The following is a 24,489-nucleotide window of genomic DNA, read 5'->3' on the forward strand; positions in this document are numbered from 1 at the left end:
CCATTAACATCAGAGGGACCTTAGGGTCAGATGGAATCAAACAAAAGACTAGCAAAACAGCTACATAATTATAAACAGAATTTTGGCTACCTCCAACAGCCAGATGAATACTCAAACTGCATTGCAATTAAGGTATGGTCACACCTAATTAACATCATACATCAGGAAAACAATTAATGGTCATTCTGTGAGGTGTTTTGCTCATGGTGTGGCTTACAGCTCTCCCAGGGCTCAAATTTAACTTAGGTAAATCATGCCTCTGTTGCCTACTTCCAAGCTCTTGCTGTAGCCCAGGTAACCTGGCGCAGAGGATTAGACTTCTCTGATTCAAGACATTAGGTCATTAGGGGATGTGATAAGCCAGCAAATTGTACAATTATAGGTTGTAATGTTTGTCCGTGGAGGTCTGCATTTTATGAACACAACTGCTCATTAACAGGTTTCTGAGGGAGCCAGGCTGATCCATAGGGTAGCTTCTTCACATAATTGTAAGTATAAATGATACAAGTCTCTGTCACACCAGTAAAGCATCTTCCTCCACTACACCTCTCACTTAGCTCTCCTCACCAGCTCTCCTTCCTTCCTTGTCTGTTAACCATTTTGCTCTTCAGGGTCCTCTTAAAGAAATGAGGATGGGGAAGACTTCAAGTATCTCCATATCAGTAAATTCAACTCTATATTCTAAACTTATACTTGGGGCACAAAGTTCTTCTTATCATCATGTTTTACACTATGTTGCACTATAAAACAACAGGAATGCAAATAATCAAGTAAATGCTAAGACAGAACAAACTTACTCCTTGGGAAATGGGATAGGTTGAAGCAAGCTGGCCAGGGCTGGTCTCCAGTCATCATAGTCTGACCTGAAAAAGGAACATTTTTCTCATGAATACAGCATGTATGGAATATGGTTTGTCAACAGTTGGTTTGAGGAATAAAAACTATCTTACTGCAGGCATTAACAGCTCTCCTGCTGTAGTGAGACACTGCTCCAAAGATCCGCAGTGACACTGCCCTTTCCATTTTCAGCACATTCTCCACTGAGGCACAATAAATCTGGTATTTACAATGACCTCCAGAGAGGTCTTCTTTATGTCAACTTAAAGACATTTGCTGTTTATGAAACCTGTTGACATTTAATCGCTAAGTAATACTTTCATCTAAGTTGGTGCAGCAATTACCAGGCCATTGCTATTTACAGCTCTGCTCTGCATTTAATTGGAATTTATTTTCTTTTGCTAGAAGGCATAAGCCCAGTTGTGGAAACAAAGATAATCCCTCATTTTTAACCTACACATACCAAATACAATTTTACAGTCTGATTTATAAAATAATGACATGACATACATCTGGTACTACTTTCTTTTGTATGCTTTCACTCAGAACTTTTCTGAAGATTGCTGTGCACATTCACAACTCATTAACCTTTTTCTCCTCCTGCTTCAAAAACAGTTACTGTTACTATATTCCTGCACAGCAATATGCAAGAAAAAATGGGCAGCAACCTGTTACAGGAACCAGAGCTTGGGAGAACAGGAAGAGGGAGAGGAGAGGAGAGGAGAGGAGAGGAGAGGAGAGGAGAGGAGAGGAGAGGAGAGGAGAGGAGAGGAGAGGAGAGGAGAGGAGAGGAGAGGAGAGGAGAGGAGAGGAGAGGAGAGGAGAGGAGAGGAGAGGAGAGGAGAGGAGAGGAGAGGAGAGGAGAGGAGAGGAGAGGAGAGGAAACATGGCACAAGGGAACAGGTCAGTTTAAACAGGACAGAGACCTTTGCTTGGCTGAGAGGATATTAGAGAAGGAAGCACTGCCAAAATTAAGAGTGCAAGAGGACAGATGGGGATAACCAATGCAGAGGGCTCAGGCCAAAGGACCTCAAAAGGGATGTCTCTGGTGTGTTAGTGCCATAGGTGCCAGCTGTGTATTATTTATTATTATCTGCTTTCAATATGCAGGACTGCCCTTCTAGGAGGAGCATCCCTAAGAGGATGCTTGCCTGACATAGGGCAAAGATAACATCCAGTTTTACAGCACACACTGGGCAGTGTGGAGCGACCTGGCAGCATGTCATCTCTTGGGGTGAAATACTTTGGAATGGCTGTAGAAGATAGTTAAGCAGATCCTACAGTCTCCTCTCACTGCTGTTACCCTTTGGATTTCAGTTTCAAAAGCTAGCTTATTGGCTGCAGCTTGCTGCAAACTTGGCACAGAAGTATGATGTTTCTTTAGGAAGGAACGAAGCGTAATGTTCTCAAATGGACGGTACAACTGATAACATTACAAACAGACAACATATGCACAGGAACCATTCCAAAATGATGCATTTTTTGCAAAGAGAAGGTTCTAGATGGATGCATTTCCAAAAGTCTCATCCACTTTTTGAATGACATGAAACAGTGATTTCCATAAACTAGAGCAGGTTAATAGACGTGAAGTTGGACAGTCCACCAAGGCATGTTCATGGACACAGAGACAATTTATGTGCCTGAGCATTCTAATTCTTATGAAGCAATGTACAGAGAAATTTTATTTGAAGGAATAACTGGCATTTAAAAAGTCAATCAGAGGAGCAATCATCGCTTGCCCAAGAGTGGTATGACTCCAGGTTACAAAAATATATAATATCTCATGCAAGTAACCAATTCAGAAGAACAACTAGGATCTGGTAGTAGCTTATTATATTAAAGAGGAGATGAGTGCTGTACAAAAGCACTGTGAGATGAGTTAGCTTTTTGTTCTCACTACTCTACAGAAGTTCTGCATTCAATGCATGCACTTTTATTTCCCATGCCATTTGCCTTTCGGTAGCTATCTGTAGCAAACAGCCCTGCCCTTTTCACAGGTGCTTTCTCAGACAATTCTAGCATGTAATTTCCCACCCTCCTCCTGAAACTCCTCTGCCAACAGGCTAAGTAAGAACCACAACATCGTGCTGAGTTAAGGGGTTGTCTCTTCCTGCAGCTGCACTGGTTAAATGACCAGAAATGAGTTTAGGGACAAGGCTGGAGCTTAAAGGCAGTCAGGCCAGCAGCTGAGGAGGCACTGCAAGGCAAAAATCTTAGTGCTGGTTCTTCTCAAAACACTAAACAAATAACATATGAGAGTCTTGGCTATGTCCCCTGATAAATACAACTTGTTTATTTTCCTCATGTTATCTTTAGCATTGGAGGGACCAAAGCATAACGCACGTCAAGCTACAGTAATCCAAAAAAAGGAACTTCATGCCCATGCCAGTTGGTCTAAAAGCCATTTGAGCCTCATTTTCTCCTCCTTCAAAAATTTTGTCCTCTGGTTTAAATTAGGAGTAACTCTGAATTACACCTACCTGCAGCGAGCACTGACTGCTGAATCACACAGTTCTTTGCAGAGGCAAAAACCCCCATTACCCACTTAAATCACTGAATCATTAAGGTTGGAAAAGACCACTAAGATCATCTGGTCCAACCATCATTAGATGCTAAACAAACTGTGAAGATGACCAATTTTGTTTGGTGCCTCCAAGCAGCCCGAGGCGAGGCAGGGCTTCATTACATGGAACCATTTTTCCCACTTTGCCTGTGTAAAGTGAATGTCACGAAACACTTGCAGAGGTGCTGAGCTAACACCTCTAAGATGATGCTCTCTTGGGAATGGACTTCAGCTCCTGAGTCTGTGTCCTCAAAGAACTGACAAATCTAATGAACCCATTCTACTATTATTGTTATCGTTTGAATATTCCTCCTAAAATCGCACCTGATTTCCCTTCAAAAATGACAGGTTTTTTTTGTTCCGTGTAGTGCAAAGAACTTCATGGGCAGAATTTTGAGCAGGAGAGACCCAAATGTCAAAAGGTTGCATGAGAAAATTCAGAAGGTGCTCAAGGTGTTTCACATCACATGAAATAAAGCATCCACCAATCTCTCCTGAGATGCACTTTGAGGCTTAGCTCCTGCGACATCTCAGTTTAAGTGTTACACCACTAAAATTCCTCCCTGAGCAATCTGAAGAACCGTGATTAGTAATAATGGGAACCAATCAATTTTTCCTGGCTGCTCTTCAAAGGAAATTGCAACAAGCAGAAAAAAAGCTGCTTTGTAATAGACCAACGCTGCTGACAGAATTGGAAAGCATCACCCTGATGAGAGCTGGGAGTTACGTGCTGCATCCATTTGCAGAGCAAAGCCTGAGAGAACCAACCACTGCGTATCTTCCTAGCAGAAGAAAGGAAGAAATCTGTCTCTTGTGAAAAACACAGAACTCGGTCACATGAGTGGGACCTGAAGAAAAAATCTATACAACCTGTAATCCCTTCAATCTATGCTAGGAAACATGAAACAAACACAGCACAAGAATAAAACTAAACTACTTATTAAAAGCCTACGGTGTTTCTCCTCCTCCCACCTATTCCCTTTTCAAAAACACTTTCTTTCTGTCTGCGCTCATCTCATCTGACTTCTCCTTTCATTTCAGACGGCTGCCTCTTTTGTCTTTTTTTCGGGCCCATTCAGAGCTCTGGCACATAGCAGAGGTGTTGGAAGCAGTGAGGGAGGGCCACCGTTTGCCCCAGCTGAGAAGCCTGGCCCTAAGGCTGCACAGGAGGGGATGGAGCACGGAGATACGGGGAGGGCTTGGAGAACAAAGTCCCATTACAGCCCCTCAATGGGTGCCAAGTTGCACAGAGCTCAAACCCCATGACTGGGCTTACAGAACAGCCCTTCTGAAGGGACAGCCCGCAGCCTTGGCCAACCTGTCATGGCCTAATCCCCCTCCACAGTGATTTCGCCTTCGGGCCATCGTTGCTATCGGCCTGTCGACATAATACATTTTCCTTGCCAGGGATCACCTTTCACCAAAATGAAAACCTGCCCATATGTCATGTGCGGCATAAACAATCCAAAACATATTAGCAGCCCAGGGCAACCCTGATAAACATGACACAAGAGAATCCTCTTGGGATATGCAGAGCATGCCCCTGACCTATTGGGGAATGCGGGGAAGGCAGGGGAAGCTCCGGCAGAGACTTGCATTTGGAAGGCTGGCAGTCTTACCGCCCAGAGACGGCAAGCCCCAAATCCTCTTCGTTTTTAGAGCACAATAAGGAGACAAGGAGCAACTATACAGAAATAGCTTGTTTCTCTAGATCAAGAGACTTGGCAAGATCAAACATCTTTTAGGCAACTTCTTTGTTACCTGGCAGTAAAAAGATGGCCAAGTCCTCCACCACATGTGCCCCTGGGTCCAGCTGCTCTGCATCACACTGCACGGGGCTGAGCTCAGGGCTGGGGCAGGCAAACAGCCCCCCGGGCCCTCTGTTAGGTACAGCACCAAGTGCCATCTGGAGCTCTTCGGACCACATCAGGTTTTGATGCTATTCACTCCATAGAAGAGGACACACCGCCTTGCTTACCACAAATTTTTCTAACCACAGATGTGATGTTCAAGCCTAAGTTCGACTGTACACGAAATTCCCTAATGCATAGAAAGATTAGCATTCAAGTAAGGAGCTGGGCAATGCTAAGCAGCTCTCAGATCCCCAGATTCAATATGATGCATGGAAAGATTTCAATTAATTTAGTGCATTTTCTAAGCACCAATTTAAGACCGTTAGCATTCAGGCTGGCATCAATAACCTTATCAGAATCCAGACTGCGTTAGGGGATATTGACACAGGAGTTTGATCTACTTCTGAGTGCAGGACAAAAATACTATGTTCCACTAAAGACTGCCCTTCCTCTGCCAACATCTTTCAATCCATGATTTCACATTTTCCTGTAGTATGCAATAGTTGTGTATTGTTACTCAACCATGTTACAAAAGGTTCAAAGATATTTCTAGTGCTGTGAATACAGCCAAACAGCTGAATTCTCTAATCTGCACATTTAGCCTTCTGTGCAAAAAGTGAGGCCTTACAGTGGCTATTAAATAATTGCTGTTACATTTTAATCACTATTAGGAGCTTTTTATTCAAAAGTATGTATCATGTAGGTGTTAGGTGAACAATAAAAAGTCCTCTGCTGAAGAAAACTGTTAAGAATTCTCATTTGCTAGACTTTCAATAATTAAAATCTGCCTAAATAAATTACTCCCTGCTGCCCTAAGTTAATTATGCAAAAAAGAATACCATTGTTGGTGACTCTCTTGTTTTAATGATGATATTGAGTCAGACACCTAAAAGAACAATTAAATTCAATGCTAAGCAACTTATTTATGTTTGGCTTACCACTGTTATTAATAAGAACATTATTTTAGTGGCTGCCCGCTGAGAGCTCAGCTTCTGGATAGCTGTTGTTTTCATAATGAATGTTTTCTTCCTATTGGCATGATCTCCAACTCCCTTTCTTCAAATTCTCCATTTTTCAAAGTACAGTAACAGTGTTCAGTACCTCAGAAAGGCTTTGTTCAAGAAGAGCTTGGGCATGCAAAAAAATCAGCATCGTAACAGGACTGTCCAGCACTTCTGTCAGTAAGTACTAGCCCTTCTACAGTGCTTTTCCAATGCTTTATTTAGTTTACCATTATATTACAAATAAAGAAAATGATGCACATGAAAAAAGCAACTCATCTAAGACCTCCCAGTAAGCTAGCAGCAGAATCACGAATGGAACTCATTTGTGCATGAATGTTTTTGGGACCAAAAATAAAAAATAAATCCAAGGACGAACAGGAATGGAAGGGAACCCAAATCAGTGGAACTGTGAGCTGTGTGACAATATAGACCAGCTGTGGTGCTGGCTTAGACACTGCCTTGTATTGTCACAAGTTGTGATTTCTTAAGCAGGGTGTGGGTTCCGGCAAGGCAGTCTAAGGGAAGTTGCATCAACTGTGATCGTGAAAATAAAAAAAATAAAAACTGATTAAAAATTGTTTTAAGGTACAGAATGAAATACAGAGTTCTTTGTGCAGGAAGTAATATGGGAATGGAGACCTGGCATATCAAACTTTGAAAATTTAGAGAGACTGTGAGGACGAACATGCCTGTTCGCAAATTTGTTTGTAAGTGTGTGTCAGCTGCGTGATGAAACCAAAACCGTCAGTGCTTAATGAGTCAGCATCCAAGCCAGCATCAGGACTGAAAGGGTTCACAGTGTTTATGGAAAACATCTAGAGTCATGGGGACAGGAATAAATACACAACATGTTTAATGCAGCACCTGGGTCTCAGTGCATGAAGACTTAGAAACCATGAGATGGAGGAAAGACAGATGCCCTGCAATTCTAAATGCTAACATTCCTGAAGGTAGAGAATAGGGTAAGGAAACAAAAATTATCCTTCATCAGACTCCTGCTCAAGAATCTAATGGGAACGGTACCTTGGATTCATTTGTCCTGTCTCCAACTCTGTTTGTCCTTACAATTGTATTTGCAAGACAGCTCAACGGTGAGTGAAGTAATTACATTAAAATTGGTGTTAAATATTGTGAAAATACTGAAAATGTGGGGAAAGAAAACTTTCACAAAATCCTTCATTACGGCATTTGGACTTCATGCAGTTCCTGGAGAATGTGCACCCAGGCTAGCACTTGACTCCACTGTAGTTAAATACAGTTTACAGAGGAGTCTGAATTTTACCCACTGTTGTGTAATATTAAAATAAAAAAAATCAACTATTACTTCATTAAGCCTTTCATTGTTTAAAAATCATTAGTGTTTGCCTATAGACATACTGCAACACAGTAGGAAAGCTGTATGTCAAAGCCAACAAAACTGTTTCAGGTTGTTTTCCTGCATGAACATATGTTCTATTACAAGCTTCTATTCTGCAGTCCACTTTCTGTGTTACTACTTCTTTCATTTATTTATTTATCCAGGAGATAAGCAAGCATTTCCCAGAGAACTTTGTATTTTACATTCCTCTTGAACATATTCAGAAGATTTGCCTCCCAGGAAACTATGAAGCCATCATACAGTAAAGGTTATTTGAGCACTCGTTCATTATACAGGTTTGCTGTACCAAAGCAATCGATCAACAAACAGAGGATCTATTATAACAGAAGTAAATTTGAGCAGGCCATAAAAATTCTACAAACATGCAAGGAGAATACCTAAATGACAAATACTGTCCTCATCCAGCTCCTGAAGAAGCCAAGGCAGCAGTGCTGCATATTGCTGCACAAGCCACATGCCTAACATGGGTCTACATTTTTGAGCTTTGTCTTGGGCAATCCCAAGAGCCCTGGAGGAGATAAATGGATCTTTTATTTTGGCAGCTAAGAACAAAACAGAAACCACTGGCAACAACGTCCTGTCTTCTGTAACATGCGTGAGGCTCACTGTACAAATAAGCTTTCCCTTTTCATCTTCCTAATGCTATTTTTAGAATGTATTGGCAGTGCCAGATGTCTCTTTCAGAGGCTAGACGCCAGTGCCGGAGTTAGATTTATAACCGTGTGCTTGCTGGCCACAGATGTTGAAGAAGAGAGGCCTGTGGGAAAAGCTCCCCCATTGCTAAGATGACACTGTTCAAAAAGCTGTTTAAAATAGTTACTCACAGCATCTTGAGTATTTCCACATAGCAGCCAAGGATCCTGTCTGCCTGGGCGCTCAGCTCAATGCTCATGGTGCTGCAGGTGGGACTGACCATCAAGCAGTCAATCAGGTTGGGCTCGCTGTCATTGCCCACGTTGGCTGTCATCTTCTGATTAGCCTTGTTGTTGTGCTCCACTTCCACATGGATCTCATTTGAAGTGACAATGACTGGCTTGAGCCGGGATTCAGTCAAGGTAGCCTCCTGAGAGACCAGGTCAGGACTCGTGTGAAGAAGGCGGAGGGGGAGATTAGGCTTTCGGTCACATTGCTGCTGGCAGCCATTCCGAATTTCCTTCAGGCTTGGCGAATTGTCTCGACTGAATTTTAAAAATAAACAAATAATTTCAATAGCCAGACATAACAGTGAAGAGTGGGACAGAGAGAGAAACACGGAGAAACCAAGATCTGTCGCAATTTCCCACTGCTTTTCACCCTAGCCCACCATACTGCTTTCTCCTTTGTGACTGGATTATTGAAATCAACTGTAAATAGTAAAATGCTGTAACAGCACTACTCTGCAGCCCTACGCTACAGAGATTTCAGCTTTTCATTAGTCCAGTGGACATGCCAGTTTAATATAAAGGTGAACTTTCTCATCGAAGTTGAGCAAAGCTGTAACAGGATCCATGCCCAAGTATGTATCTGGCTACAGTGCATGCCCAGACACTTGTCTGCAGCCCTCGTGTCTGGAATTTCTGTTGGACACTACGCAGCCCCTGTCCGTGCTCTACCATGAGGAAAGTCAGATAGCCATAAACAAACAGGAAACACAGCAGACAGGAACCCTTCGTGTCTACTGGAAACTGGCTCGTATGTCAGGAGCTGCAGCACCTATCTTGTGGTAAGTCAGGAATCAGATTTTCCACAATAGTGGAGACAGTATCATGAAACCAGCTCAGGTTCAAAGCTGTGGATATGCAGGGATTTACACACAACCCCTTCTAGCAATGGGTGGAGTGAGAATGAAGACACGCTCCCACACACCCATGCTCACAGCAATCTTGTTTACAGCCTGAATGAAAACTCTTTGATGCCACGGGTTTGAAAGTGAGAAATACAGGGTGAGCTGAAAATTCATACTGACCTGTTGATAAACTCTTCGTAACATGAATAAATGGCTGCTAAGCAGACAGCTACAAGATTTGGCAGAACTCTAGGATGGGGGCATTGTCCCGTTGGACCGTGCATGCTGAAAAACAAAAGCCAAGACGACATCACTGCAATGAAGATTTCTGTGGGCAAAAAGAGTCAGACAGAAGGAGGTGCTGGAATAGGCAGTCTTGGGGAATCCTAAGGAAGGTCATAAGAGAGTTATTTTAACATTGTAAATCGCCATCAAATAGTCTACTTCAGAAGAAGGCCAAGTTGCTTCTTCAGTTCATTCAATGTGGTATCTCTACAGTTCCTCTGAAAGCTCACATGACTGAGCATTATGGGGTCTAAAGTTGATGGGAATTTCTCTATAAAGGCTTTGAGTCTCACTGTACAATGGAAATGTACATACAGTGGTGTCCATTCACCTCCAGTGTGTATACAGTCAGAAAACCCCATATATTCTCACATATTTGCGAATAAGCTAAAAAAAAGTTTTCAGCAATATTTCCTTATGGACACCTCTCACTTATCTGCTGTTTGCCAGTACTGAACCAGCTACTCACAGGTAAGCACAGAGATGAGCAGGGTTGGGAGAAGTAATGGGAGTAAGCATGCAGACAGGACTGGAAAATACAGCGTAACATTAAATGTAACTAACCTATGAATAAACTTCTTCACCACCTCCATTCCAGCATTCAGCTCATTCAAAGCCAGAATGTACTCCTGAGTAAACAGACGCAATCGAGGGCATTTCCCAAAATCCTGTCCAAAAAGGAGAGACTCAGTGAAGACGGTGAAACATGCTTGCAATGTACACTGAAATTGTGGGTTTTCAAAAGAAATCCATTCAAACACAACTGAATTCACTCTGTTGCTGTGCTGACAGCTTCAGGAGCACAGTACCACTGCACGCTGAAGTAATGCGCTGCTCCCTAATAATGGCATGCTTTACAATTTTCTTTCCACTCAGATCTTCAGAGTACTGAGTCCAAGCCCAGGGCCACCAAAACAGGAGGGATGTGAACCTGATGAAGCAGGTCCAGAGAAGGGCCACAAAGATGATCAAAGGGCTGAAGCACCTCTCCTATGAAGACAGATTGAGGGAGCTGAGCTCTAGCTTGGAGAACAGAAGGCTGTGGGGAGTTTCTTAGAAAGGCAACTTACGTATGCATTTTTACTTCAACATTTGACATACTGTCTATTCTGTTTTAAGTGAGAATCTTGTTTGACACATGACCTTTAAGTGATTAAGTATAAAACACAGATCAGTTCTCTCTCTAGGGATCTCTACCTTAGGTACAACATGAATTTGACAGGTGAGCTCAACAGTTGCTTGCTTTCAGTCCTGCCGTCAGCAAGGCACCTGCTAACTGAAATCTCACGTCTCCTCACCTTCCATGCTATTTTGAGATGTGAAAGGAGTACAATCTGCTGTCTGATAAGTGCTATTCCTCAGCACATTTCCTCACATTTTTGCAGGTGTAACCTTATGATATAGGTTTTATAGAGCTGCAGAACTAAATTTCTAAGTGTTGAGCAGGACCCACTGCACACCTCCTAGTTTTCCCTCCAGCACCTGGATGGGGAAGAGGAGTCAACACGAAAAACTAAATGGCACCTTTGTTAACATGCCAGGGCTCTGTGAAAGAGAAGACATGCTTCCAAAGTGCCGACAGCTTCTGTTACTTATCTTGGTTTCAGGGACTTCTAGAGCATAACATCTGATAGGTTTTACAACTAGAGAAAATTACCAAAAATGTGAGTGCAAGCCTAGACAGAACAGTGATCCCTTCAAATCTCCATGTCACTCTTTGCCACTGCTGAATGGATACGTGGTAACTTCACACAGGAAAAGGACTGTCAGTGATTTCACAGTTGGTATTATAATTAAATCCACTGAATATCTAACAGCTCCTCCTGGCAGTGCAAATGCACTTGGTTCCACAGCACGAGATCACACAGACTTCATACCTCCCCTGGTGCCATTTAACTTCATGGGAACTCCTTACACGATAGCTCATGCAGTTACAGTGTATGAATATTTGCAACCCCGTAAGTGCCCTATAACTGAAATTGGAACAAAAGCCCAGGAGATTGCAAAGAGGATGTCATTGCTGGAAGCTCTAAAATAAAATACCTCCAAAAATAATATGATGCTCTGTCACCACATCAGGTGCTAAATGATGTACACTATCCATACTGTTCATTCTTAAGATAAAAAGCAATAATGGTTGTATTCAAACATTTGGGCTGAGCCCTCAAAGAGCTGAAATCAGAAGGCAGAGAGGCTTCAAGCACTTCCAGAGCAACTCAGCACATCCCCAGCCTACACCTACTAGTGAGCATCAGCATGACAAATGCTATCCTTACTCTTTTGGGACTTCAGCACGATAGACGAATAAAGCACTCTCTCTCTGTTTTATAAGTGTGAAAATGTGAGCAGAATTTGCCACCAACTTACCAGAGATTACAGAGGAAAGTAGTGGCAAAGGTTGGAGCAGACAGCCAGCTTTCCTGCTTTAAGCACACTAAATTGCACGTGGCCTCCTAAGGTTATGAAGTTTACTGCCAACAGCACTGTCTCCCTGAAGGATTACTTTATTTACATGCACACACACACATTCTTTAAAAGACTATTCAGTACAGAAATCCCCAGAGAGTAGTAAAGTGCCCAAATCCACTCCAATTAATATATGACACCGTAAATTCTCTGACTACACACTGCGGTACAGACATGTTGATTTTCAATCTGCAAATGTTAAGTACAGTAAATATACCCAATTCTCTGAAGCTAACCATATACAAGCATTACACTATGCATTTAGATTTTATTTGAGACCCCTCAAGAGCTCTGGATTCTTTAAAAAAAATCAGCCTGAAATCCAAGAATAACATTTACAGAATATTTCATTGAACGCTACAGAATATTCAAAAATGTTTACATGTCTGGAGAGCACAGGCACAGAGCCAGGAATATGACCTTTTCGCCATCTTAGGTTTCCCAGCCAGTTCTGTAAACTCAAGGAGTTAAATAATACTGTTATAAAAATAAGGAATAAGAACTGTTTTCTACTGGATCCATGCTGTACACAGGAAGACGGGATGGTTTCCAAAATTATACCAGTTAGTGAAATGGAATTGCTTCTGTAGTTACAGAGGGATGAGACCCATCCCTGACATCACAGCTAGACTGACTGCTTTAAATATTTTACTTGTTAACTTTTTGCCACAGCGTTGTGAAGTAAAATTTATTTGCATAACATAAAAACCAAGGCTGAAAATTTAATATGCCTCAAAGAATGGAGGACCAGTAAGCACTCCGATCTCCCTTTGGAAAGGAACACAGATCATGCAAGAATGTATTCAGTGTTCAGTGAAGGGAGAAAATTTGGTATACAGGGTGGAAAGAGAGGCTGGTTGGGCAGTCCCCAGCACTTATTCCAATCGCTACCATGGAACTGATTGGCAACATGAAGAGGGAAAGCAGCCTAGGAAAGAACACTTAAATGACAGGAGTTCATAATGCCTGGAATGAGAAGTATGGAGAACAAGTAGGAAAACATAAGGAAACTCAGGAAATTTGCATAAGAATACATTGGACATGAGTCTAAGGAAAAATGGAATTGCAGAGTTAGTACTGTCTTAAAGATAAAATGTTCAGGGTCTCAGTTCAAAAATCAAAAAAGCCCCTATTCTGATTTTGCTTTTTAATTGATTTTAAACCAATATAACAGTAAGGATGACATGCAGAGCGTAAACAAGGAGCCAGGTGGGAGAAAGCTGGAGCAGAACGAGTTGGCACTGCTGCCCAGAGAAACACTCATCGAATCACAGCTTTGCCTGAATGCCACTGCATGCTCATTAGTTCTGTATTACGAAGCAATACGTGATTACATGCTACATTCACACTGGGGGGGTTGATTTTTGGTGTCACATTGCTTCGTGCCTTATGGACAAAACAGCAGTTGCTCATTACACAAGACGTCACAGTAAGATTGCTCTAACTTGCCCAGGTTCCCGTAAAGCACGCACTCACCATGTTGTGTTTGAGAATCCGCTGTACCACTGGCGTGAACACTTCTATCACAACCATTGACCGTGGGCGCTCTCGGCAGTGCTGTAAGGAACAAGTCATTGAGTGAGCTGCAGAATTAGCAACGTGGGTCTCCCTCAGCCCAAATAATTTTGGCTGCAAAGGGCTCTTGAAAGTCATTTGGTCCAAACTTCTGCTCGAGGCAGGGCTAGTTCTGAAGACACATGAGCCTGCTCATTAAACCTGCCCACTCAAGTTCTGATTATCTCTAAGGAAGGAGAGTTTGTAGACTGTAATCAAAATTTCCCTTGCTGCAACTGTACAAAGCCTGTCTCATACCTTTAAAGATAATTAAGTTCTGAAGGGAGACCAAAGGCATGAAAAAATATGAAAGTGCCCATGTAGGTTGGAGGCGGGCAACAAGAGTCTTAGAGGTATTTCAGTTTGAGTCTAGAAATAGCCCTAAGGCTGACTTACAAAAGTGAAACAAAGTCAGTGCTGTTTCTTGAAATTTGACCTAATTTCCAGTGTGACTGCTAACAAGTAACTCTGGGTAGGAAATTTAAGCAAGATCCAGACAGTCTGACAAATGTACATCCACTCATCAGCAAGCAGATTAAAGCAGACTTAAATCTGAAACGCAAAGAAACCTAGAAGAAAAGTAATATTTACAAATTCCAAAGCTTTGCAATCCAAAATACTCCAAACTGTACAGAAAAGATGCAAGCAGAAGCATGGATTTACCAGGAAAGAGGACGAGTCCTTAGGATCTTTCTGCTGACATTACCCAATGACACAGTACCATTACGCCTGAGTTACACACCACGTTACCAACCCACTGACTTCAGTGATTTTGCATTAACTAAATAGAACACAGTAGGACAACTCATGTATCCTGATCGAGGTGGAGGAGTCTGAAGATCTGAACTCTTATAAATTATCAGTACTATGCAGGCTGATGCAGTAAAAATATGGATCCATTTATCAGACTGCTGCTGTCAGCTATTTCAATATCACTGATTGCTGACCAGAAGATTTGGGCATGAGGTAAGGATTTAAAGAAGAAACCAAACACCCCTCTGGGAACTACACTCAGGTATAAGCAGGAGATTTCAGAAGGTTGTTTTTATACCTTGCAGAAGAATTCACAGAGGTCAGGAGGAGGATGGTTGTTTTCCAGCAAAGGTGCAATTGCCTTTAGAAAAACAGAGAAGTAAATTAATTAGAAGACTACAACAGCAGTAAGCTTTTTGAAGGGGATTTTTTTTTTCCCCAAAAAGAGAGGTCACTCTACTTTTAAAAAAGGACAAAAGTATCTATATAGAAATTAGAGATGGGCTGTGCATTTTACGTGTAAGCTTACACTTACTATGAACCCTCTGGAAACCTTTGCTTTTAAATACACCAGTGTAAACCCACAACACTTTTTTTTAAGGGTTTGAATGAAAACAAGAGCAGATCCATTGTTTTGGTATGTAGCACAGCAAGGACAACTCTGCTTCACTGTTTCAGTAATAACATCTCTCTAAAAGATACAACAGAAAAACTTCAAGCAAACATGCGTCTCTTATGAAAGAGTTCAAGCTCACACACAGCCAACAAATCATGAGAAGAAATAAAGCACTCATCTTACCTGGAAAGACCCTATTTATCAAAATCAAGCATCTAACTTTCTGAAATCATTCCTCTTTTGCTGCTGTGCAAAACCAATGTGGTTATGCTTAGCAAATACATTGGAGGTCATACCTGGCACTGAGAGCATAATGAACCTACTTTGTTGTTACTTCCCTTGTAAATTAGAAAACAGTACTAGAACAATGTATTCTCTCTACTTGATGGTGCCTTCGGGCTTTTCCAATCTTGAGCTAAAGGGATTCCCAGTACCCATTTAAAAGACTCTAAACATAGCAGCTAGGACATTTTGTATTGAGCAACTGGACACCAGATATTTTATCTGGATGGCGTCTGCAGTTTTACTATGGTAGCCTATTTTGCATTGTGCTCTCCCTCTCATCTTCTTCAGTATTTCAGCCTCTGAGTTTGCTCAAAATGTGTTTCACAACAGCCACGTTCACAAGCAAACAGGTTAAGATTAATGTGAATTTCAACAATGAAACCCATATGCACCTGCAAGACCTGTCTGGGCTACCATGTAATATTTGTGAAGCTTCTGTTCATTGTGGTGTGCCAACTATATGTAACTAGTCACTACCTCTGCTGGCAGCACAGCAACAGTGGCCCGATGGAGAAGGCAACGCTGTGCAATGAGACTAGAGCATCTTTGCTACCCACCCAACACCCAAGCTAAAGAACTTTTTTCATTTCACCTCCTGCAGCGTCAGTCATAGCACCTGCCAACCTCCACCAGCCAGGCAGTGCAAAAACTCCACGTCTTTGTGTTTGTGTGACCACTGCCAGAGGATCACTGCCTCAGAGGTGGAGCTGGTTGGCTGTCAGCCTACGAAAAAACGAGCTGTTCTGTTCAGCCCAGTCCCTACTGGATGTAGGTAACAGACTTTATCAAGCGCGTCCCAACTCTGCCTGTACAGTCACTGTGGAAGAGGGACAACGTGAGAGAAGCCTGTGTTCTTTCTGTGCCCTGTGGTTAAAGGCAGAACCCTGCTGTCTCACGTCACCCAGCTGTGAGCAATATCCCTTACCAGGAAGGGATGACTAGTAATATTGATCTGTTCCAGGATCATATAGAGAAGGAAAGATGGTTTCATCCGCACAGCAAATCACTGTGTACTTCTATGACATGACACATATATCAGTAACAGCAGTACTTCCTAATAATAACACAGTTTAGCTGCACAGTAGCAGAAAATACCAACTCCTTCATGGCTGGGCACAACCTGCAGCAGGGCATGACTGAATGAAGCAGCCAGCTCTCAGAACCACTGATAAATGTTGGCTGTAAGGACCTTTAGAGGCCATTTAGCCAAAGCTCCCTGCTCACAGCAGGGCTACCTGACATCTTTTGTTATAAAGTCCTTCCCTCAAAACACAGCTCTGACTGGAAGTCTGAACTGGAGGAAAACAAAAGCTACAGCAGATCACAAAGAGAAGTAAATGCCACCTCAGAAACTTATCTCAGTGACTGATCACAGCTAAAACGGTATCTTAAGCAGCAGCTAAACACAGTTCACACCTACTGGCAGCACCATGCTGCCTTGTCACTTTGCAGAAAGATCCAAGGAGATGTGATACCATCAGGCGGTGAAGTTCTAGATTTGATTACTGGGAAAATCTCCTGGAAATTGCCAGTGACTGAAATTAAATTATAGTGATGGGGAAGCAATTTCCACCTCTCTGATAAATTGTTGAGATTCTGTATTTTGTTACACTGAGGTTGCCATTTGATTCACTTATTTCTATGCCTAAATAAACACAACTTACAGAAGAGATAAAAGTTGAGGAGGGTATTACTACAAACCAAGTGAACAGGGGGTTAAACTGCAGTGGCGCATGCACGTAACTACACTTGCAAAAAACAAGCACTTGCTCACATACCACCAGAAATTGAGACATTCTGTGTATGGCAGCATTAGCCCCTCAGGAAACTACTAAGCCTAAGGGTTTTATAGGGCACATCTGGAAATGATGTTTTTTTGACTATTTAAAGTACGTATACAGATACAAACATAGCACTCTATAGCCCAGTAACAAGACCATTTTGAGAGAGGATTAACCCTACTTATGCTGTGCTGTTTCATACAAGGAAACTACCATGAAACATTAAAAGAGGAACCACAAGCCACATGAAAACCGATAGTCCAAGTGGGTTTGATCCACCCAAAACTTCTTGACATTGATAGAAGTGCTTTCCCCTACTTCTCTAGGACAGAGGCTTAAGCAGTAAGAGAAGTGTTATCAACCAATACAGATTTGTCCCCAGATCTGGACAGAAAGTTACTCACCACAATAATGCTCTCATGGTCTTGAGTGGTTAAGTTGTTGTTCTGAAGGGATTAAACAGAAGGAATGAGTGAGCAAACAGTACTGAGCTGGTACACCAGCATACACTGTACTCTGCTACCATCAGGCATCAGAAGAAATGCTCAAGGCTGCAATTGTTTATTTCAGAATTAAATTAATCTTATTAAAATCATTCTCTTAAGGAAGATCTTATACCACCTGGTACAAGAGGCTGTACAAGCTTCCACTTCTTCCTAAGCACTATCAGATTCAAGGCTCCCCAGCCATGAAAGCTGAGCAAGCACCAGGATGCCAGAATAGAATTCAATTAAATGGAAAACTAAAGCTAGTGATAAACTTCTTAAGCCGTTTTCTGCCACCAGGCTGTACAATTCTAAGAAAATTAGTAAAAGAATTGTTGGATACCATTTTTGGTAGTAAAATAACTGCCACAGTTTTCTTGAAGTTCCTTCTTCTAAAATGGACCTGGTACAAGCCAATAAACCTACTGGAAGTCATTGGTTTTGACTAATGCGGTGGTTTTGGCTCTCTCCACAGCATGATCCATTCAGAGGTCACAAAGTTTTAGGCTGTTGTGATCTTAGCTGACTGCAAGAACACCAGCTAGCAACTTTTATGGTTATCACAAATCTTTGCACATCAGAACTGGGACACCGAAAACCTGCCTGGCATTATACTTCCTATCCATGAAAAGTTAATTATCTGAAACAGATGTAAATGTCTCTGAAGAAGGAGGGTACTTTTCTTTGAGATAACTTGTAATAGAAAGTTGCACGATGAATTTATTAGCAAATACATATTGTTGGCCTTGTTCAAGCGTTACCAGCCATGCAAACAAAGCCAGTGGAATAGAAGTCAAGGGGAGTTTCACCACTTACTTGAAATAAGGCTTGAATCAGATCCATAACAAATTTACCATGAATAACCAAAGAAAACCCCATAGCCTCAAGAGAAAACACATTGTTTCTGGAAATAAACCTAACATGGATCAAATTCTCTTTTTCTCCAACAAGTACAAATTCCACTCAAATCACGAGCAGAAGAATTTTGAAAGACCAAGTTAAAATAAAACCCACGCATGAACTTTTAAACTATTTGTCCCTCATCTAAAGTGACAGTGTCTTGCAGGAGCACGGCCATACCTCTGAGAGCAGTTTTGAGACGATCTCCAGTGGTGCTTGGTGAATTGAATCATCCTGGAGCGGAGACGTCAGCGCCATATCCACCAGTGTCCTGATCTCCTTCAGCACCACCTCCCAGCGGCTGGGGTTGCTGAGCACCTTCTTGTACTTGTATATCTTCTTCTACAAGGAAAAGGAAAGGCTCGTGTCAACAGCATCTTGCTGATTTAGATGTATACTTACATTCGACCTTCAAGTGGATTGCTCTGTATTTTGAGTTTTGCCTTTCCTGTTTGCTAAAAGGCTGTACTTAAACACTTCTAAATGGAAAATAAAACCAATGGTTTCCTTTGATTTTGAAACCAGTTTTTAAACTCCACAGCATTTCTTTCCACCACTTTCTCCTGAGAACACCTTACTCCTCAGCCTAACCACCGATACTTGCTACTGCACTGGTTCCAAAGCTCTAGGACTTTTTAAGGAAGCTAATCACAGGGATGAGGAGGTCAAAATATCATTCCAGAGATGTTTTATTCTATGTTGCTCATTGACGAACTTGCATTCAGAACAAATAAAAATGAACTTCATCACGGTGACAAATTCCCACAGATCCACAGGTCGCCTTTCCTTGAAGGTCAAGAGAAGCTGTTTCATGACTCTCCAGTGGTGACAGGAACGCATTGGCTGGGTCTTTAAGCCCTCCCTGCAGCAGCATGTCAGCACTTCCATGCTCAGGCTGCCCAACAACATCATTCCTCACTCCTTGCTGGCTGCTCTGAGCTCCAGGCAGCTCCCACCAGCTCCTCGGCAGCCACATTGCCACACGACTGCACTGCAGGCTGCTGGCTCTTATAAATAGTGCTGCCCAGAGGAAGTCCACCCGCCCAAATCCCCAGAGGTGACTTAATGAAACTCTAGAATATCAAGGAAGCGATGTCTGGAGTCCAAACACCACTCCTGATGACAGCACGAAGCACATGGAGCAGGGCTTGCCAAGGCACGGGCCTCGAGACCTGCAGGACTGCATTGGCTCACGTTGGGTCACAAAAACTGCCCATTTCATGCAGCTCGAAGATTTGGCTGAGCTTGAATCATCAATGTGATAAAGCAGACTTTGCAAAGGGTTGACCTGCTTGGATCAGTTTCGGTTTGGGGCTTTGCTACGTGCATCTTCCCTTCTCCTCGCTGCTGGGCCCATCCCATCAGGCTGCTCACTCCTTCCCCAGCACAGCAGCAGCTCTAAGAATGCTCAACACAAAGCACAGCCACCTCTGTGCCCTATCTGAAACACAAGAAAAGAGAACAACGCAGAAAAACAGATTTTGGATGCTCTGGGTTTTTCTGCACTGTTGGAGGAGGTAGAAGAGGCTGGCATTGGGCTGACACGTAAAGGCTGATAAAGCAATCCAATTATCTTTTTAATTGAATTCAGGCAAGTACAAAAGCATGCTGGCAGCAGTTCACACTTCCAGTGCATTTTAAGCCACTGACAAAGCAGAGGAACAGCAAAACATGCTGTGGACGCTACTGAATGTTTTGGATTTCAGAACAGAGCAAAAAACTTTGTACTTCCAAGCTCCTTGGGGCAGGCAGAATGCACTGATGGCTTTAAGCTGCCAGCACTGCTTCCATATCACCTCAGATTTCTTGGAGTAGTTAGGAAACCTGAATCACACAGAGCTCGATTTTGCTTATCCACAGTTCTCTTTTTAGGGTCTTTTTGTTGGATCTACTCCAGCACAAAAGAAAGCCAAGTATCCAAGGCAAGGGAGGCTTCCTTTCCTTTTTAGAGACAGCCACGAAAAATTAAAGCTCTCCTGATGCTGACGCACATAAGAGAGAAGACAGAAGGAGCTGTGCTGCCTGCTGAGCTGCGGAGACCTACAAAAGCAGACAGCCACTCACAGGCAACTCTCAGGGAAAACCGCCTTTGTGTGCACACCAGCAAAAAGTACCACACACTTCACAGCCTCTGCTTCCGGATCTCAGCACATCAGAGTGCATCACCAAGCTACAGCCTTGAAGGAACACAGCCTTTTGAGTGACGGTGGGAAAGCAGCTGGAAATTAATAAATGAATAGGGATGTTGTCCTGAAGAAGGTTGAACTCTGCTGTCCTGAACCTTTGCCCATGGTTACGCCACTGTTTTTCTCAGCGGAACGCTTTTCACTGTTGAGTGCCTTGCTGAAAGCCTCAATTAAAGCTTGAACCCTATCAGTCAGATACAGAAGCAATTTGCTTTGTATCAGCGTGCACTTGGCCAACACCGAGCCATCTGCTCTATTCTACCTGCGCTGATTCCGGAGTGAGGGAGAAACAATTGCTCATGAGCTTAAAAGCAAAGCTGCTGGGCAAAGACCTGTAGTGGAGAACAGGCATGTGGACATGCGCAGGGAGCTTCCTTGCCTGAACACAGTGCGAAAGATGCCTTCACTTGCTCACACGGCATTCATCACAAGATTAATGTGTACAAGAAAAATCCTGGGCTGGGAATTCAGCTTCACACGGATTTTGCTAAAAGCAGCAGCTCCTGAGACCACTTATGTGAGCAAAAATAACACATGCCAGCTTGGAATTTGACCCTTCTAGTTACTGACCAGCCAGAACCACAGAGCTAACGTCATTCCAAAAACCTTGCTAAGCTGACTCTTAAAACAAAACCACTGAATTTAATAAGTATCCAGAAGAAGCAGCAGCATAGGGAATAAGTGACACTGACAGGGCATCCTTCATTCTCAAATCACTCTAATTAATTAAGTCTTGCAGAAACCCAAGGATCTTACTCTAAATCCTCTTTTAGAGGAGGAGGAATTGAAGCCCACATGAGAAAAATTACTTTTCCAATGTTATTAAGCAAGCATGTGACAAAAATCTGTAGGCAGTGGTTTTTGCCATCAGTGTTCAAAAGCTTCTGAACATTGCTATGAACAGAATGCTCAGTAGAGTCTACGGCATAGGAAACTTTCAGCTTTTTTAAATGACATCTTCATATGCTATTCTATCCCATGATGGACTCATCTATAGCCCCTGCTCATTCACCACTTCCCTGGACAGGGATGATAATACTGTATTGTTGAGAACTAAGAAATAGGAACTCTAATGCACAAAAATGTAAGGCATGGCACAGCTGCTTTTCTTGACCCCAAGAAGACCTTTCATGTAAAGAAATACCTTTATACATGAATACTCATGTAAAGAATACCTTAAAGCAGCCAGCATGCTTGAGCCAAAAAGGACAGGATGAAGTCGGCCATCCTGATGACCAAACCTCATCCCTGCTTTGCCACATTCTGTATTTTTGAGATCCAGTCTTCCTGTCAGCAAATATATGACATTAGAAAAAATAACTAACTCTAATCTTTAACAGCCAGTTAAGTTTTAGTTCTCTGTTCTTCAATCCTTTTCCACACAACACCCTACTAATCACTTATTTTATGGCCAAGCAGGAGCCATGGCAGGGATGTACATGGCTCTGAGGGCCACGTGTGCCAGCAATTGTTTATTTCTTGCTGGGCAACGAGGGCAGTTCCAGCAGAAGGGAAAAGGTCACCCTCCTGCACAGAGGTCCCCTGGCACAGTGAGGGGTGGCAGAGCCAAGCTGGTAATATAGCTTTATTTGGATGGAGCTTATGTGAAATGCAGGTATCTCTGGCTGGACACAAGTGTACAGAGGAACAAAAAGCACAGAGAACTGGAACTGTTTTCCCCTCTGCTGCAGAACACTTTGTTAAAATGCTGTATAATAAGAAATGGGAAAATTTGCTGGCAATGTTCAACACTCATTTTGGCTTGTCCTACAAAAGCCAGGAGCTATACCAAGTATTCTTGAGCACCACCTGCTGGCATCTTGGTTATTAACCCAATACCTTGAGGACAACAAGGATGGCATCCCCAGAACTCAGCTAGATCCACATTCTGATACAACATAAGAATAACCTGTCGCTAACTTGTGCTTCCCCATTATCCAGGGATAGACTCAAATCAGCAGCTAGATCTACCAATATGAAGAAAAGCAACTTACTTGACTAAGTCCACAAAAAGTTCCATTCAAGGTAAAGGGCTGAGGCTATTTACATAAAGCCTCACAAATCAGGGAGCTCGGACTGCTCTTATTGCAGCAAACTCCTGACCTTCTGAAGGTTTTGCACAGCAACACTTATGCACGGCTCCCTACTGTAGCTGAAGTTTCATAAGCTGAACACTTCCTGATCTTCACTCAGTGAAGGTCTACATAATTCTTCAGTTTCTGCCAATTCGCATTAAAAATTCTTGAAGAAATTGAGATTATTTATGGCACTGAGATTGGCACCCATGAATCTAGACCCTGAATAAATACATCAAGTGGCAGTCTCTGCCCTGAGCAGCTCATGGTCTAGATGATTAAAGGTAGGAAGGAGAAGCAGTGCAAGTACACTGAGATGATCTCCTTGTGATTTCCAGAGTGAGACTGAAGTCGTCTGTCTCCCCGCTAATCACTAACTCACATCTAAATAAAAGCACCACCAACAAGCACTGGGCAGCAGGGAGCGAGCTGAAAGCTGATATCCCCTTGCTGTGTTTCCCAATTGCAACATCTCCCTGGAAACCTCTTCAGCCTATATTCATTAACCTCTTATTTTTTGTTTCCTATTTCTTCCCTTCTCCTCCCTTCCCCCCCCACACTGGTGTCTACCACCTCGCTCCAGACCTCAGCTAACCCAGGCAAGAAACCCGGGACACCCAAATCAGCACTGTTTCAAAGCTACCTGAGTTCAACGGGTTCAGCAAGCGGTGACGTGGGTTGAGTTGTTACTAATACAAAAGCTGGAACAACTGAATGGGCACTTGCCACAGGCGCAGAGCTTGTCCTTTGCTCAGATACCACTGGGACAATACAGTGCAGGAGCAGAAGAATGCTGAAGTAAACAGAATTTTAAAAGGATGAAACACAGATCCCATTTCAGCTTGGGGGAAAGGAAGAAAAGGACTGAGGGGCTCACAGGACAGCTCCTCACTGCAGCTGTGATGTCCACGTGCTGAAGAACTCCCTCCCAAAGTGTATCATGTTTGCATTACATACACACCCACCTCCTTTGATCAGAACCGTCCCCTGATTGACCATGCTTCCGGGCTTGTGCTCTCTGATGCCTTCAAGACCACTGCAAAGATACCCTTCATCAACAAGGAAGGATGAAAGGATGAGAAGGAAAGGATAGCCCACCAAAGGTCTCAAATTTAGAGACCCCACTGAAAACAAATTTGCACGTGAATATAGCTTATGTGCTTCCAAAAACTGAAGGCAACTGAAAAACCGTGGCTTCCTTCTAGCCCCATGTGGGGAAGAAAGAGCATGCCAGTGGTGAGCTTCCCACGAGCAAGCAAGGATCTGGGCTTTGCTTTCACTGGTCTCTTGCCTTTCTCTCAAATCCCTGCCTGAAGCCTTTTGTCACAAAGATGCAGGAGCGCAGCTGGCAGATCCCAAAGCAAGTCCTGTAGCTGTGTATTTGAGATGCTGTTCCCCAGCTAGAAAATGCAAAAGGCCAACAGCAGCTGCAGCTGCACTTTGCATGGGCTAATGCGGTTACTCTCGTAACCAGACCTGTCCACACGGGAGAGCTTTTGGCAGGGCCCACTTTGATGCATTCCCCGAAACCCTCCATCCCTGCTTCCATTTCCTTTTGGCAAACACTCCCATTCTTCAGGCCACGGTTCCAGCATCAGCTTTACACTTCAGGTTGGCAAAACATCAGCTTTCATCCTGCACACAGCAACTGCTGTTCTGTATTTCTCATACTGGAGCCAAGCTAGGGTTTGTTTTTAATGTTG

General features: G+C 42.9%; 1 protein-coding gene across 1 annotated transcript in view; it reads right to left on the reverse strand.

Annotated features, from left to right (window-relative positions):
- The window catches only part of CMIP (c-Maf inducing protein), a gene marked incomplete at both ends in the record, with an annotated part of 120,933 nt that overhangs the window by 12,621 nt on the left and 83,823 nt on the right, over positions 1 to 24,489 (reverse strand). The window contains 8 exons of the mRNA XM_079541225.1: positions 798 to 863; positions 8,460 to 8,813; positions 9,581 to 9,685; positions 10,250 to 10,395; positions 13,628 to 13,708; positions 14,757 to 14,819; positions 17,545 to 17,586; positions 18,706 to 18,867. Coding sequence (XP_079397351.1) covers positions 798 to 863; positions 8,460 to 8,813; positions 9,581 to 9,685; positions 10,250 to 10,395; positions 13,628 to 13,708; positions 14,757 to 14,819; positions 17,545 to 17,586; positions 18,706 to 18,867 — 1,019 coding nt within the window. The remainder of the gene's footprint in view (positions 1 to 797; positions 864 to 8,459; positions 8,814 to 9,580; positions 9,686 to 10,249; positions 10,396 to 13,627; positions 13,709 to 14,756; positions 14,820 to 17,544; positions 17,587 to 18,705; positions 18,868 to 24,489) is intronic.

Source organism: Tetrao urogallus (assembly GCF_951394365.1).
Source record: "Tetrao urogallus genome assembly, chromosome: 12".
NCBI lineage: Eukaryota > Metazoa > Chordata > Aves > Galliformes > Phasianidae > Tetrao > Tetrao urogallus.